The following is a 15,407-nucleotide window of genomic DNA, read 5'->3' as shown; positions in this document are numbered from 1 at the left end:
GTGGACAGGATCGATAACAGTCTCGGTCATGTCAAAAACAATGTGAGGTTGACCTGTCTTGAGTGCAATAGACGCAACGGCGCTAGTTAAGACCACGCGGGGGTAATTGAGTATCGTCAGGTATCACTTGTAGTTGCTCGCGTGTAAACCCCCGCTGTGGGGCAGTTCAATCCAGTCTATAGATCGGTGGTCTACCAGTTGATCGTGTTATCGTTGATATGTTATGTGTGGTAACACTCCAAATAGGATCAGTAGCTCTGTTTTTTACCGCCTTCAAGCTCTCCTGGTTCATACAGATATCTAACAGTGACATCGCCGAGAATCGGCTTGGAAAAGCTATTTATTTTTGATCTTCCGGGTACACACTTTTTTTTAATCGCGTCGCTGGGCTTCATGTTGATTGCTCGGGTAATCTCGTTATTTAACGCTGCAATTACGCCTGGCAACCTTTTGACCCATTCACGAGATCGTTTTTCTTGGATGAATTCCTTCGCGTATTGATATCCAAATAACCGTTCAGCAACAGTCCGATTGAATCGTTCAACAATTGCTTGATCACGATGTAGCGCAGTATGACCTCGTCGTATCGCGACGCTATGATGTTTCAGCGTTGATAAAACAGCGCCGCGAAATTCACTACCAGGATCAACTTGTAATAGATTTGGCCAGCGCAGAGGACCTCTTCGATAAATCCGCTCAAACGCATCGGCCACTTCAGTTGCTGACTTTGTTTTTAACGGCTCCGCTTGTTTGTATCGACTCGCAACATCAACTACGGTTAGCGCGTATTTGTAACCGTTGTCATGCGGCAGAAATAGTATATCAGCTTGATGAACTTCATTAGGTACGCTGACATCAAAGCGCGAGAAGTTTGTTTAGGCGGTGGTAGATAGATTTGCCATATAGCCTGTTTGGATAACCAATTAGCCGCAGTGGCCCTTGTTACTTTTGCAGCGCTTGCAAGCTTACCAATTGCGGCCTTCCCCTTCCAGTATCCTCTCGGAGAATAATAGATGGATTCCATGTTGTTATTATAAACGCTAGCGTTTTCAATTACCAGCGCGAGAAGCTCCGCTTCCAATCATTAATTTACCTTTCATAGCCGATTTTACCAACCATGAGGCCAATTTTTCTTTGAAGGATTTATCAGGAATAGCATTTAACGCGTGAATTAATTTTACGTCCGCGATATGACGCTGTTGCAGATCGCTACTTTTGTAGTAAGCAACATCATGAGCATGACACGCCTTATCGATAGCGTTTATTGGATACTCACCGGGTTTGGGCTGATTTTGATCATCGAGTCTGATATCTAATCGTGTTCCGGGGCCACAGTAGCTATATCCTGGGAGGTGCTTTTCTCCTGGATACTTTGCCCACAGTGTTCCGGGGAGTTTTGCCAATTTGGCTGCAATATCACCTCCTCGCTTTTTTTTAAAACATCCCCGGGTCTAATAGAAATAAATCTAAATTTCTTTGTACCGCATTGTACGCACTTACCAGTAAGCGCCGATCTGTTATTTCTTGTTGTAACGGTTGTCATATCATTTGTGCCAGTACGCACTCTACACTTCACACAATATAGATCCATAATTTATGTATAAAGATATGAATATAATTGATTTTTCGGCGACTAAAACAAGAGAACCAGTTAAGCATGTTGCAGCGTTACCAAACTCGATCCGGATGATTATCATCGGACCATCTGGATCCGGCAAGACGCAATTGTTACTCAATTTAATAATGAGATGGATGCAGTGGGATAAGTTGTATTTAATCGCCCCTAGCGTGGATGATCAACGATGTTACGAGGTGTTGAAAGATTTTAACGAGAATGCATCAGCGATCGCTGAAAAAAAATGTTATTGAGTTTATTACAGATATCAATGATGCACCAGGTATCGATGATATTGATGGCGACGTTAACAATCTAGTCGTGTACGATGATGTTATGTTAGACAATCAAAAAAAACCCAGCTAGGATATTTTCCAGAGGCAGGCATAAAAACACTGACGTGATATATGTCACTCAACGATACACTCAGATTCCAAAAGTAATCAGAGACAACTGCAATATTCTTGCTGTATTCAACGGCGTTGATACACACACGCTACGAAATATTTGGCAGACATGGTGCGGCGGTGACATGGACTTTAATGTTTTTCGAAACTTTTTTAGTCATGCTCAGTCGACCCCACATGGATTTGTAACGATAAATTTACATGATCCTCGGACACGATATCGTATCGGACTTGACCAAATATTCGGTTAGTTGTAAATAGCCACTTAGCAGCAGGGGGGGGGGCGATGACATCGACGCGGTCGTCGCTGTGTTTACCGGACGCTGACGACGCTGGGGATCGGCGCGCAGAAGGTATTAATTAAACCAAATGACGATTGGACGATCCCCCCGACGACGACGTCGTTTTTTTTTTACCGGGCGCTGACGACACCGGATCCGCTGAGTGCAGAAGGTATTAATTAAGCCAAATGACGATTGGACAAAATGTCCGATTCGCCCCCCCCCCCCCCCCGCTGCTTAAACTGCACATCTAACAACAGTGTGATTGTACATTCATGTCGTTCGTATCAGCGTGTATCCAATTTAAATTATCATAGTATAGAATTAGTCGCATATTGAACTAGGACAATGGCACTATTGATAAACCAAACAAATTACGGTACGATGTGTGTGTTGTTGGCAATAAATTAAATCATAAAGAAATAACGCACTTATCCGTTGATCGCAACTATTTTACTTACCATCCCTATTATGAACAGGAAGCAGCCTACAACTCTTACCAGCTTGTTGAAGCGCAACTCTAGGTACTGAAACAAAAAAGAGTTCATATTAGCTACAAAATTTATACTGAAAAACAACATAAGAGCACGTGTTAGTTACAAGGTTTATACTGAAACAACACAGGAGCTCATGTTTAAACAAAGTTTATACTGAAACAACACAGGAGCTCATGTTATTTACAAAGTTTGTACTGAAACAAGAAAAGAGTTCATATTAGTTACAAAGTTTATGCTGAAACAAGAATAGAGTTCATATTAGTTACAAGGTTTATACTAGGAGCTCATACTAGTTACAAGGTTTATACTGAAACAAGGAAATAGCTAATATTAGTTACAAAGTGTATACTGAAACAAAACAGGAGATCATATTAGTTGCAAGATTTATACTCAAACAACACCGGAGTTCATATTAGTTACAAGGTTTATATTTAAACAAGACTAAAGGTCGTATTAGTTATAAGGTTTATACTGAGACAACACAGACGTTTATATTAGCCATAGGGTTTTTATTGCGATATTTTATTGATGTGAAGTTTAACTTTGTCAAAATCTGGACTCGGTCCAAACGCGTATACATCATCAAAGCAACCCTTATGTATAAAGCGGCCCTATCTGCCAGCTGAATAATGTTCAGATAGAATTGGGTCTATACTGTTGCTTGTAATAATAGTATTAGATGTATGTGTAGACACTGCTATGCTATTGTATTTTGCGAAGGAAGATTTGGGTGTAAGAGACGTTAAATGCGCTTTATACACAGATGAAGATGGTATTTGTTTCATATTATATAGGATCATCATGCGTACATTTATCTTCGACTAAACTGTTTTATTTGTGGGTGCGCTTTATAATGCGAGCTAGTAGAGTGGCTGTAGTTGCACAACTCGATTGGGTACATTTGGCAATTAACTGTAGCAGATAAACTTAAGCTTACATTAAGATGCGATATGGGGACAAAGGAAACATAATATGTTAACATTGTCCATAGGTTTTATACGACAATGGTATTATATGGATGAAAGTGCTAATGTAGACAAAAGGGAATAGCAATGTTAAATTTGTTAAGAGTATATGGGGACAAACGGGAATAATAATAGAATGTTTTATCTACACACCAACATACAACTTTACGACCCAACCACACTATACAACCAACATGACATGTGTAGTGACGAACACCACGTTATCTTCTATCCAGCACCCGACACTATACCATCAACACGCCATGTCTGTTGTCTAATACCCCGTCAGCTACTATCCAATACCCTATGCTCTACCATCAATATGCAGTTTGTAGTTGTCAATACCCGGTCATCTACTATCCAAACCCAACACTATACTATCAACACGCCGTGTGTAGGACCAACACCCTGTTATTTACTATAAAGCACACCACGCTATGCTATTAATACACGGTGGGTAGTGATACGGTGTGTAGTGACCAATATTTCGTTATCTACTAACCAAACACTAAACAGAATGCCATCAAAATGCCAGGTGCAAAGACCAATACCTCGTCATGTACTATTCAACACCCCATACAATATAATTAACACAATGTGGGTAGTGACCTGCTGCATAATTGATGTAAGTATAAATCCGAAATTTATTTATAAAGCATTACATACACATCAGATCATGTCAATGTTATAAATAGCTTTAATCAAGGGAACTACATCGTAATCACACTAATTTGGAGCTGACAAAAACTGACTAATATGGACCTGACTAAAAGTAACACAAGCACTTTATATGAAACTAAACGAAAAACGGAACATTAGAGATTAGATGTGGTGCTGAAATTACGAAAATGTCCTAGACTCTAGAGGAGACAGAAAATCCAGAACATTAGAGTCAATTGACCGAGACTAAAAATAGCAACAAAATTCCACAGTTGTACTGACAGTAGCAGGGACTAAAGATCCCAAAATTCCCCCTAAATGAAAGCAAAATTGGTTGAAAGTTGTACCACAAATATGAACTCACTACTTAAAAAGATATTAACGAAGACTAAAATTTTAAAAAAAATTTATCGCACTTTATCAGAGACTTAAAATAATAAAGAAAAATGTAAAAAATGCTTATAACTAAATCATATACAACATTCCCGAAACTCAAACGGACTTAGTGGGGATGGAAAAAATATTCGGGAAAAAATTAAAATACCACAGAGGCGAAAGTAATACTAACATTTTGAAAGTAATAATTTTGTGGAAATTAAAAGCTATTTTCCAAAAATAAACACATTTAAAAAATGTTTTTTACCAATTGCCCAAAGACATTCAAAGGTGAAACATGGACAATTTTTCATTTAAAATATCAAAGGAATTATATGGAATTTAGCGATGACTGGAAAATATTTTGGCAAATAAAAAATTGAAATTGCTTTACATTTTGTAAAATAAGAGATTTTTCCCACAAATTGTGAAATATGTATGTACACCAAGCTGTTATCAGTGACCAATACTCACAATTACTAACCAATCAAAAGGGTAGAGTGAGCAACACTCAGTTTTATACTATCCAACACTTTACACTAACTACCCAACACCGGATATTGACAATCCACAACGCCATTTTTTAATTGTCTGTGAAAGTGTGTTTGAGTATCTTATCCATACAAAAAATCATGTTTTAGTATATTCTCTTAAATAGGAATCACAGTGATATGTCATAACATACAACAAAAGTCCACTTTTTACTGCATTTATATGTTTCAATTTCGTTACTGGTATATATTCTTCTTCTTCCGCTGTCTCTTACACCTGTCTTGCCTTCCTGGATTTCTGACTGGAATCGGTTTTTCCTTTAGACTGCTTCCGAATGCTTCTTATTATGGTTCTCTTTTCTTCACATGAATAACATGTAGCTTTACTTGTGTCTGTCTTTTTTTTCTTGTCTTTCCAGTTCTTTGACGATGTGGACATTCTGAAGCCCAATGTACGGTTGACATAGCAGGTATCCAGATTTTGTCCGGAGTCGATTAGTCAGTAGGCTTGTTGGAAGTGTACTTTCGAATGACCATCTCCGATCCAAAGTGCTATCTGTTGTGATTCTCCCATCTTCACAAATTAAAAATTGAGGGGAAAAATATAACCTAGTGAAATAAAATTTGAATTATCTACTGTCATGGAACAATTACGCAGAAGCCAAGCGACGACGACATTACAATAAATGTCGGCAGAAGTTCACTCTAGAAATTTTAATGAACCAATGATTGACCCAAATTCAACACCATCTGTTGGAGAGAGAGAGAGAGAGAGAGAGAGAGAGAGAGAGAGAGATCAGCCAAGAAAGTCGTTCAGTATCTCGTGAAGATTATTTTCACATCTCTCTGCCCAAAATTTAAACAGTTCAGGTCCCAATGGTTGTCATGTATTTGCATGTACTGTTCATATATTGCCACAGATAATCAATCGGTAAACGAAAGTCAACAAGTACACACACGTTGTTCCAAAATTCAAAAGAAACTTCTTGGCCGGCGGAATAATTTCTTTTAAAATTACACTGTAATACTCCTGAGACCTTGAACTGTGTCATCCACTTTCTTCCATGGAATTTGGTGTAACACTGTTAACACAAGTCGTGTCACTTCAGGTCTTAAAATATCTTCTCAGTTGATCAATATCAGACCATTGGGACATTTTCAAAGTAATTAGTCTTCTGAATACATATAGAAACCAATTATTGAATTATCTAGACCGTTTTGGATGACGATGTTCTTTGCGTTTCATTTGAATGTGTACAAAACAGTTGCAAATGCGTTCGTGTAGCTTAGGATGTGGACTCTGAATGTGTTTCTCTATTTTGTCCATTTATAAGAATGTCATCTAACCATCTGACAACTTTAAACTAATCAGCTTTGTTATAGGATTTAAATACAAGTGGTTGAAATATCTATGTCGTAGAGGAAGAAATTGTTCTTTATTAAAACGTAAATACCAAGACAGGTTCAAGTTTGAATTTTAATTTTTAATTTTAATTTCTCAGTTTTCATTTTCAAAATTCGTTTTCAATGTTTCATTTTCAATTTTCAATTCTACATGTTTGTGTCTCACTATTCATTTTCATTGTTTTATTTTGGAATTTTGCTTTTTAAAATTTCATTTTGAAATGTGTTATTTTTCTCAATTGTTTTTTTAAATTATTCATTTTCAATTAACAATTTTTAATTTTATTTTCAGTTTATCTGATTGAATTTTAGTTTCCAATTTAACTAGTTTAAATTTAGTTTTGTCAATGTTCAGTCTTGCAAAATTTTAATTTTGTTAATTTTTTATAATATACTCCTGTGTAAAATATAGAAACGTTTTGGCAAAAATAATTTTCACATATTTTTTTATTCCTATATTTTTATATGTAAAAAATTACTTTATTTTCACATCTGATAATATAGGCTTCCTATCATGCCATCCAGAACTTGTTTATGTGTGCTTACAGAGGTTATACATGCAGCAGCAGAAACGAGAAGTTTGTGAGCTATAAGAAATAAATAGAAACTGCATTACATTTCAAACATGGAATTTATTTTTCTAAAGTAAAATGACTCTACCACGTTCGCGTTTCTCTTATGCTATTTCTCCGTACTTTGTTGACAACAACGATAAATCTGCTGTGACGTATTGCTGAATCGGACTTGCTTTATTTTCATATTGGGTCAAAATATTTTACAAGATGTAAAAAATTTAATTTACTGCTGTTTTAAGTGACTGACATCTATATCAGGGTTTGAAAGAAAGTTGAGGTAAATAACAGATGTATTTCACCTTGTATCAAAGACGACATATTTTAATTCGTGGCTTCACCACTCGTTGCAACATCAAGTCTTTTTAGTTTGATTTTATATCTGGTATTTAAGTAGGAAGAAAATATAGTCTATTTAATTGTCATTAGCAAAAAAAAATTAAATTTTTATTTCTTATTTGTTATTTTAAAATTTGCTTTTCAATTTTTGTGTGTTGATTATGCTTTGGATGATATATTCTTATCGCAATAAGGAAAGGTCATAGAGAAACATCATTTTCGAAAACGAGTATCTAGCGAATTATATAACCAAATGTATTCTGTGTAATGAGGAGCGTTACACAACAAGGACAGCCTATGAGCATTTAGTACGGCAGGGCCCATCTTGAAACATGTGGTCACTGGAAGATTTACATGCTTTATGGACCATCAAAGTCCTAACAAAGCATTGATGAAAGCAGGAAGAAATATGTTTATTCAAAATGAAAAAGACCTTCGGGGTTTTGAACTCGGTCTTTTCCTCATGCCACCAACCATCACTGTAATGAAAGAATCTTAATGGATATAATTTCATCCTGTGTAGTCTTTAACTACCTCGGCCACGATCGAGTTTGTACCAAAGAAAAAACCGAAGAGTACATCGATCTGAAAAACAGTCAATTGTACCTGAAAGGCAAAGCTCTCAAAGTGGACAAATACCAATACAGGGAAGAAGCCACAGCAGTTCCTGTCCATACTTTCATGCATTCGTTGTTAAGCGAGGTAGATTTGTACATGAACAATAAACTGGCGAGCAGCATTATGAACACATACCTTTACCGAACGTATCTGGAAAATCTCTTGACATACGGAAAAGAAGCCAAGAACACATATCTGGATGTTTCCGTGGTAAGGAAACCTGGCATATTGGATGTCTTAAACGACACAGTGTTGACAGAAGATGACGATCCTCACAATACTGGATTTAAAGAAAGTCAAATAAGGTCGCATTTTAGAAATGATGGATCGTTTGGTTTTAGATATGTGGTCCCATAGCACGTATTTGTTGCATGGTGTGGATGTACGCCTAAGGCTGAATCGATGCAGCACCGTGTTCCATTTCATGGCTAATGCAAACGAGTACAAAGCAATAACCAAAGAAGTAAGACTCTACGTGCGCCGTATAGACATTTTACCTGAAGCGTTAAACAACATCAAAAGCTCTGGTAGAACGACAGCTAAGTATCCTCTAAGACGAGTGGAAGTGAAAATCATCACTATTGCCATCGGACTCTGATCCAAGATGGAAGGTCTTGTGTTCCAAAGACAGTTACCCGAACGTTTTCTCACTGGCATAGTCAGCATTGCGGCCCTGACGAAGCCATCGATCAAACTCCTTTCAACACTTCAACACAGTCGAACACAGCTTCTTGGAATCATGTGGTGTGTGCTAAAGATGAACTTCCAAATCGGAAACATACCGATCTTCGAGCATATGTCATTAATACACTTAAAGACGACAGTTGTCAGTAGAAATTCCACTACGCATGTACAGTGGGAGAAAGTAGAAATGGAGGGTATTTCTTACAATTATCACGCAAATGAAGCAAAGTTTTAGCACAAATAAGCCGGTAAAGGTGAATATCTTTCTCTCGAATCACCTAAGCATCATCCATGCGATCCGTCTATTAAAATAAATGACTCCATTGTCTTTGTGCAGTTCGAGGAAGCTGGGCTAATGGAATTGCAAAGGTGACTTATTTATTCTGGTGCTTTATCGATTGTTTGAATTCATAAAACCATTCATGAGCCTCATGCAGGTCGGTAACAAAATCTTGTATACTACTTTCCAAACTCATCGATTTAAACCACTCTATCTCATCGTACGTACCCGCCTTTGGTGTGGAACACCATTCAACAACCTTACATAAAGTAAAACATATTTTGTTAAATCGTATTTCAGCCGTATAATTCCACAGCTATTCATCAACCTTTAGCTATTTGGAACTTTGTTGCGTGTTTCATGTTATACTTATCGGGTTCTGTTTACAATTTGTTTGATTACACGATGCAGAGTTTATGGTGGGTTTGGGATTTCAAGATCTTTAGGATGACGTGAAATTTTTTATTTGATGGGTTTGGCTAACAGTCTCATTAGACCATTCATTCGGAAGCTCTTTAAATCTTTTGATCATAAAGATGCCAAACTTTGGGAAATAAGAAGTTTTTCGTTTTTGATAGCTGCATCGATAGTGTACCATCTGGAGAAGAAAAACAAAACGTGTGACTGCCTTTCCATTTAAATATCTGAATAAACGCAAACAAACTTACACATTTGTTGTTTAAACCGCCAATTAATCTGTACAATTACAAGCTCTTTCTGGAGAAGAGTTTATGATGATGTTAGCGGCCCTCTAGCTGTGATGCCAAATTGTTTCTTAATTTCTCACAGTTTGGTCAACATCTGCCAAATTGCACATTAATTAATCACATCATCCATTGATGGAATCATATGTGATCATTTTTTATCAACATCGTCTTCGAATATTGTATCATCAAAACCAGAATAAACAAAATTATTACTTTCCTACTCTTTATCCTTTTACTGAGACTTTCACTGCTGCATTCATGTATAAATAAATGAGCATAAGCACGCCGTACAGGGCTCACGGTACTAATTCAGTTCCAATAGTAAACATATGTAAACACCATGATATTAAAAATTCAATAACTTAAAATTTTTGAGTGCTCATGATCAAACCTATATTCATCAGTATAGATGAAATCTGGATGTCAGCTACTGTGTAGAGGAAAGTATATGAGCCGCGGCATTTTCTGGACCTGCATGTGTTTGAAACATGTGCTTTCAATTCCGTACCAAAGAAGCATTTGCTAACTTTAGTAATGAGTGTTCCAAACTCAGTACTGTTAAAGGACTGAAATTCCATCAATAAAACAATGTCTCTATTTTTGTTCACTTACAGCTAGGATAAGCTCTCAAAAGATTCTTTTTCCTAAAACATAACTTACATTATTAACCAATCCTGGTCAGCCAAACCTGTATATACTCTATTTTAGGTTCACCCATTTCCAGATTGGTTCCCATTTTTCCATACCATTAGTACCGATTGTCCTACAGCACGCGCGTCGTAATACATTTGTGACTAAACAATATAACCTTAATACATTTGTAATTAAAGGTCCAAGGCGGCGAGTCAACTTATGGTTCATTTATAGGCGTGCACTAGAATCTTAATTTACTTTATTTTGTACAAGAATGTAGGTCGTTCGGTCGGTTTGGAAGACTAATGTTGTGTGTGTTACCTACATGTCGTTCATTTGATCAATTTTAAATTAAAAGCATGCATGTTCTCTTTGTTTTGCTCTTTTGTAAAAAGTCCCCAACAATCTCAGCAGATGCGCACATCCCTTATGGGCTCGAGTATTGGTAAAATGGTTAAAGTACAATATAGAAACACGTCTCTTTAGACCGGGGAAAAACAAGAGGGGGGTAAAAATTGGGAGTGATCGGAAACACATTAAGATAATTCTTCAAACTCATGTCTTCTAAATACATGATAAACAATTAATATAATATATATATATATATATATATATATATATATATATATATATATATATATATATATATATATATATATATATATATATATATATATATATATATATATATATATATATATATATATATATATATATATATATATATATATATAATGATAATGCTCTATACTAGTATCAATATTTTTGAATTGATTTTATTTTTATAGATCTGAACGCATTTAAAGCCGTATACAAAAATTAAATGCAATTAAACTCGGGATAAATTTTTCTAAAATAGTTCATGGAACATTCTGATTTATAAAAGCGCTCAGACAGTATGCTCCTTTTTCAAACCATTGTTTATAATTAAATATTGTTCCGGGGGCATCGAACCTTCGCGCCGCCACTATACGAACACTGTTTTTTATTTTAAACTTTGACGAACCTTGCCTATTCACTTTCACAGGGGATTTTATATTGATATTATGAACAGGTGAATGTTTTTATAAAATCCGATCTAACCTTTAAACAATTGCATATTTTACCAATAAAAGGCAAGCTTAAACAACGTAATACTTTTATGGAATAGAAGCAAGAGCCTAAGTCTGTTACAGTTGTTAGCACTAATGGCCATAATGATTACGGGTATTTTCAAGGATTTTCTGCCCTTAACAAATCAAATTTTATGTGTTAATAATATCAGGAAGAACAGTTTGCGGCATATAAGCAATACAATCTAAATTATCTAATAAGAGATAAGCCTTCATTTCTTTAAATAATGTTTGGTTTGTTTCCCTTAGGATGAAATTTATGACCCCATCCTTCTGACTAGAAGATAATTTCCCAGTATAATAACAAAAGTATTGCTCATACAGTAACAAATAATCAATTGAAAAAAGCTAAAATTACCACTATTTCTCCAATAGAACTTAAAAAATTCAACTGTATACCTATCTGATCATGGAAGCCTAATATTATCTAATCCTTTCAAATAACAATTGGTGTTACTTTTGCAGAAGTTATGGGCCCTTCCAATTATTCTATTTCAACATTAATCTATTATAAAACATATGAATAGTTAAGAAAAGACTGATGATTAAGTTGGTCCATATGTTTAAATTTTCATTGCATGATTTTTCTTCCTAATAAATATTCATTTGTTGACTGAAGTATAGTCTAATTTCGTACATACGGCATTATATTAATTGTACAATTTCATTTCAAAGTTAAGCAAATATGATGACGGCCCCCGTCTCCCCAAGTTCGTTTTGATCTAGATTTAACTCTTACACCTTCAATTTGTTTATCTTTAAATCTATAAATGGTTTAGTTTTGTTAACATTCTAATAGCTATAAGAAGTAGTCTCTCCATAAAGTTGATCTTCCCGTCTTTTATTGCATGAAAAACATTAAATAGCCTTTAATCTGATATTTATAAGCAAACTCACAACAAAAATTTTTTCGTTTATGGACAACAACAGCAACAAATTATCAGAAATATAACAATGTACTGGATGCTTATTCTATACCATTGTATTGTTGTTGACTTTCACGAATTATCTCTTTGATTATTATTTTTTTTGTGTCAAGAAACGTTATTATACTTCTATTGATTATTGCTGTTTTAAAAAAAATTTAGAAATCAAATTAATTTTTCAGAGGTATTTTGGATATAATTGCGTGTGTCTAAATCTGGATCAATGGCCAGTGTGAAATTAGCCCCAATGATTACGTGATTATTATTTAATTCAGTAATATCATCCCTTATTGGCGAATGGAATATTTAACTATCTCGATTAAGTTCGTAAATGTTGATCAGTGAAAAACTGAAATTTTATACTGCAATGTACCATAAATTTGTTTCAATACTACGCTTTTTGTCTGTTGAATAATAAATTAAAAGTTATTTCTCGAAAGAATAACTACAACCCCTTGAATTGGACAATATGGATCTTAAATAACATTCAAAACAAAACACAAGATAAGCCTTGTGAAAATATCACATTAATGAAGTATATATAAAACGGTTCGCCTTCAGAAAATGAACTGAATTAAATGTTTTTCGTTTATAGAAAGGTGAAAACCTGTTTTCTTTTGCCGAGAGTCCATAAACCCTGACAATACATAGTCACCATAGTTACCTTACTGTTCGAATCATATAAAATATACGGGAAATCCCGTGCTAAAATTAGCCAAGACAGCCATACAGTACAATGTTTAAAAATTTTAACAGTGAATTTGCAGAACAGTTCTCTTTGCAACAAAACTGTGATACAATAGCTGATTTTGTTTGGAGCACATGAGATCATTTGCAAATTTCCATAAATACTGTAATACAAGAGTTGATTGCTTTGGAGCGCATTTCCCTAAATCGATATTAATACTGAAAGCATCATCATTTGTACAAAGACAAGGACGCCTTTCTTATATAGAGCAAGAAAACGTAAGAAAACAGAACTTTAGAAGCAGAGTCTAGAAAAATAGCGGTTGTAACATTATGGAAACAGAAAGTACAGCAATAGAAACACAAAAAACGGCAATATTCATCAGCAATTAACTTCATATAAATCAAGTTAGCCAAAAGCAATTAACTCATATAAAACAAGTTAACCATCAGCAATTAACACATATAAGACAAGTTAACCAAAAGTAATTAATTAACATAAAACAAGTCAACCATTTCAATTAACTTATATAAAACAAGTTAACCAAAGCAATTAACAGATTTGAAAGGAGTTAATCATCAGCAATTAACACATATAAGACAAGTTTAATGAAAGCAATTAACTCATAGAAAAAACGTTAACCATCAGCAATTAAGGCATATAAGACAAATTAGCCATCATAGATTAACTCATAAAACAAGTCAACCATCAGCAATTACCTCATACAGAACAAGCTAACCATCAGCAATTAACACATATAGGACAAGATAACCATCAACAATTACTTATACAGAACAATATATCAACAATTAGCACATATAAAACAAGTTAATCAAAGCAATTAACTGATTTAAAATAAATTAACCATCAGCAATTACCACATATTAGATAAGTTTACCATCAGCAATTCGCTCATAAAACAAGTCAACTATCAGCAGTGAACTCATATAGAACACGTTAACCATCAGTAATTAACACATATAGTCAAGTTAACCAAAAGCAATTAGGATCTATAAGATAAGTTATCCATTAGCGATTAACTCATAAAACAAATCAACTATCCACAATTAACTCATATAAAACAAGTTAACCTTCAGCAATTAACACAAATAAGACAAGTTCATAAAAAGCAATTAACCCATATAAAACAAGTTAACCATCAGCAATTAACAAATATAAGACAAGTAAAATATCAGCGATTACTGCATATTGAACACATCAACCATCAGCAATTAACAAATATATGTTAACCATAAGGAATTAACTCATACAAGACAAGTTATCCACCAGCGGTTAGCTCATAAAACAAATAAACCATCCGGAATTAATTCATATAAAACAAGTTAACCATCAATAATTAACACATACCAGACAAGCTATCCAAAAGCATTTAACTCATATAAAACAAGTTCACCATCAGCAATTAATACATATAAGACAAGTTTGCCATCAGCGATTAACTCAAAGAACAAGTCAATCATCAGCAATTAACACATATAAGAAAAGTTATCTATCAGCAATTAACTCGCACTGAACACGTTAGCTGTCAGCAATTAACAAATATATGACAATCTATCAATCAGCGATTAACTTAACTCATAAAACAAATCAACTATCCGCAATTAACTCATATAAAACAAGTTAACCTTCAGCAATTAACACAAATAAGACAAGTTCATAAAAAGCAATTAACCCATATAAAACAAGTTAACCATCAGCAATTAACAAATATAAGACAAGTAAAATATCAGCGATTACTGCATATTGAACACATCAACCATCAGCAATTAACAAATATATGTTAACCATAAGGAATTAACTCATACAAGACAAGTTATCCACCAGCGGTTAGCTCATAAAACAAATAAACCATCCGGAATTAATTCATATAAAACAAGTTAACCATCAATAATTAACACATACCAGACAAGCTATCCAAAAGCATTTAACTCATATAAAACAAGTTCACCATCAGCAATTAATACATATAAGACAAGTTTGCCATCAGCGATTAACTCAAAGAACAAGTCAATCATCAGCAATTAACACATATAAGAAAAGTTATCTATCAGCAATTAACTCGCACTGAACACGTTAGCTGTCAGCAATTAACAAATATATGACAATCTATCAATCAGCGATTAACTTAACTC

General features: G+C 34.6%; 1 protein-coding gene across 1 annotated transcript in view; it reads right to left on the bottom strand.

Moving 5' to 3' along the window:
* LOC149780588 (sodium-coupled monocarboxylate transporter 1-like) overlaps window positions 1-15,407 on the bottom strand; it is an 82,836-nt gene that overhangs the window by 60,586 nt on the left and 6,843 nt on the right. Inside the window, exon 2 of the mRNA XM_089936401.1 lies at window positions 2,765-2,830. Within this exon, the coding sequence (XP_089792527.1) occupies window positions 2,765-2,830 (66 nt within the window). The remainder of the gene's footprint in view (window positions 1-2,764; window positions 2,831-15,407) is intronic.

Source organism: Sinohyriopsis cumingii, chromosome 16 (genome assembly GCF_028554795.1).
Source record: "Sinohyriopsis cumingii isolate HCF-2022 chromosome 16, ASM2855479v2, whole genome shotgun sequence".
Taxonomy (NCBI): Eukaryota; Metazoa; Mollusca; class Bivalvia; order Unionida; family Unionidae; genus Sinohyriopsis; species Sinohyriopsis cumingii.
Note: the sequence above shows the minus strand (reverse complement) of the source record. Positions and strands in the feature narration are given on the sequence as shown.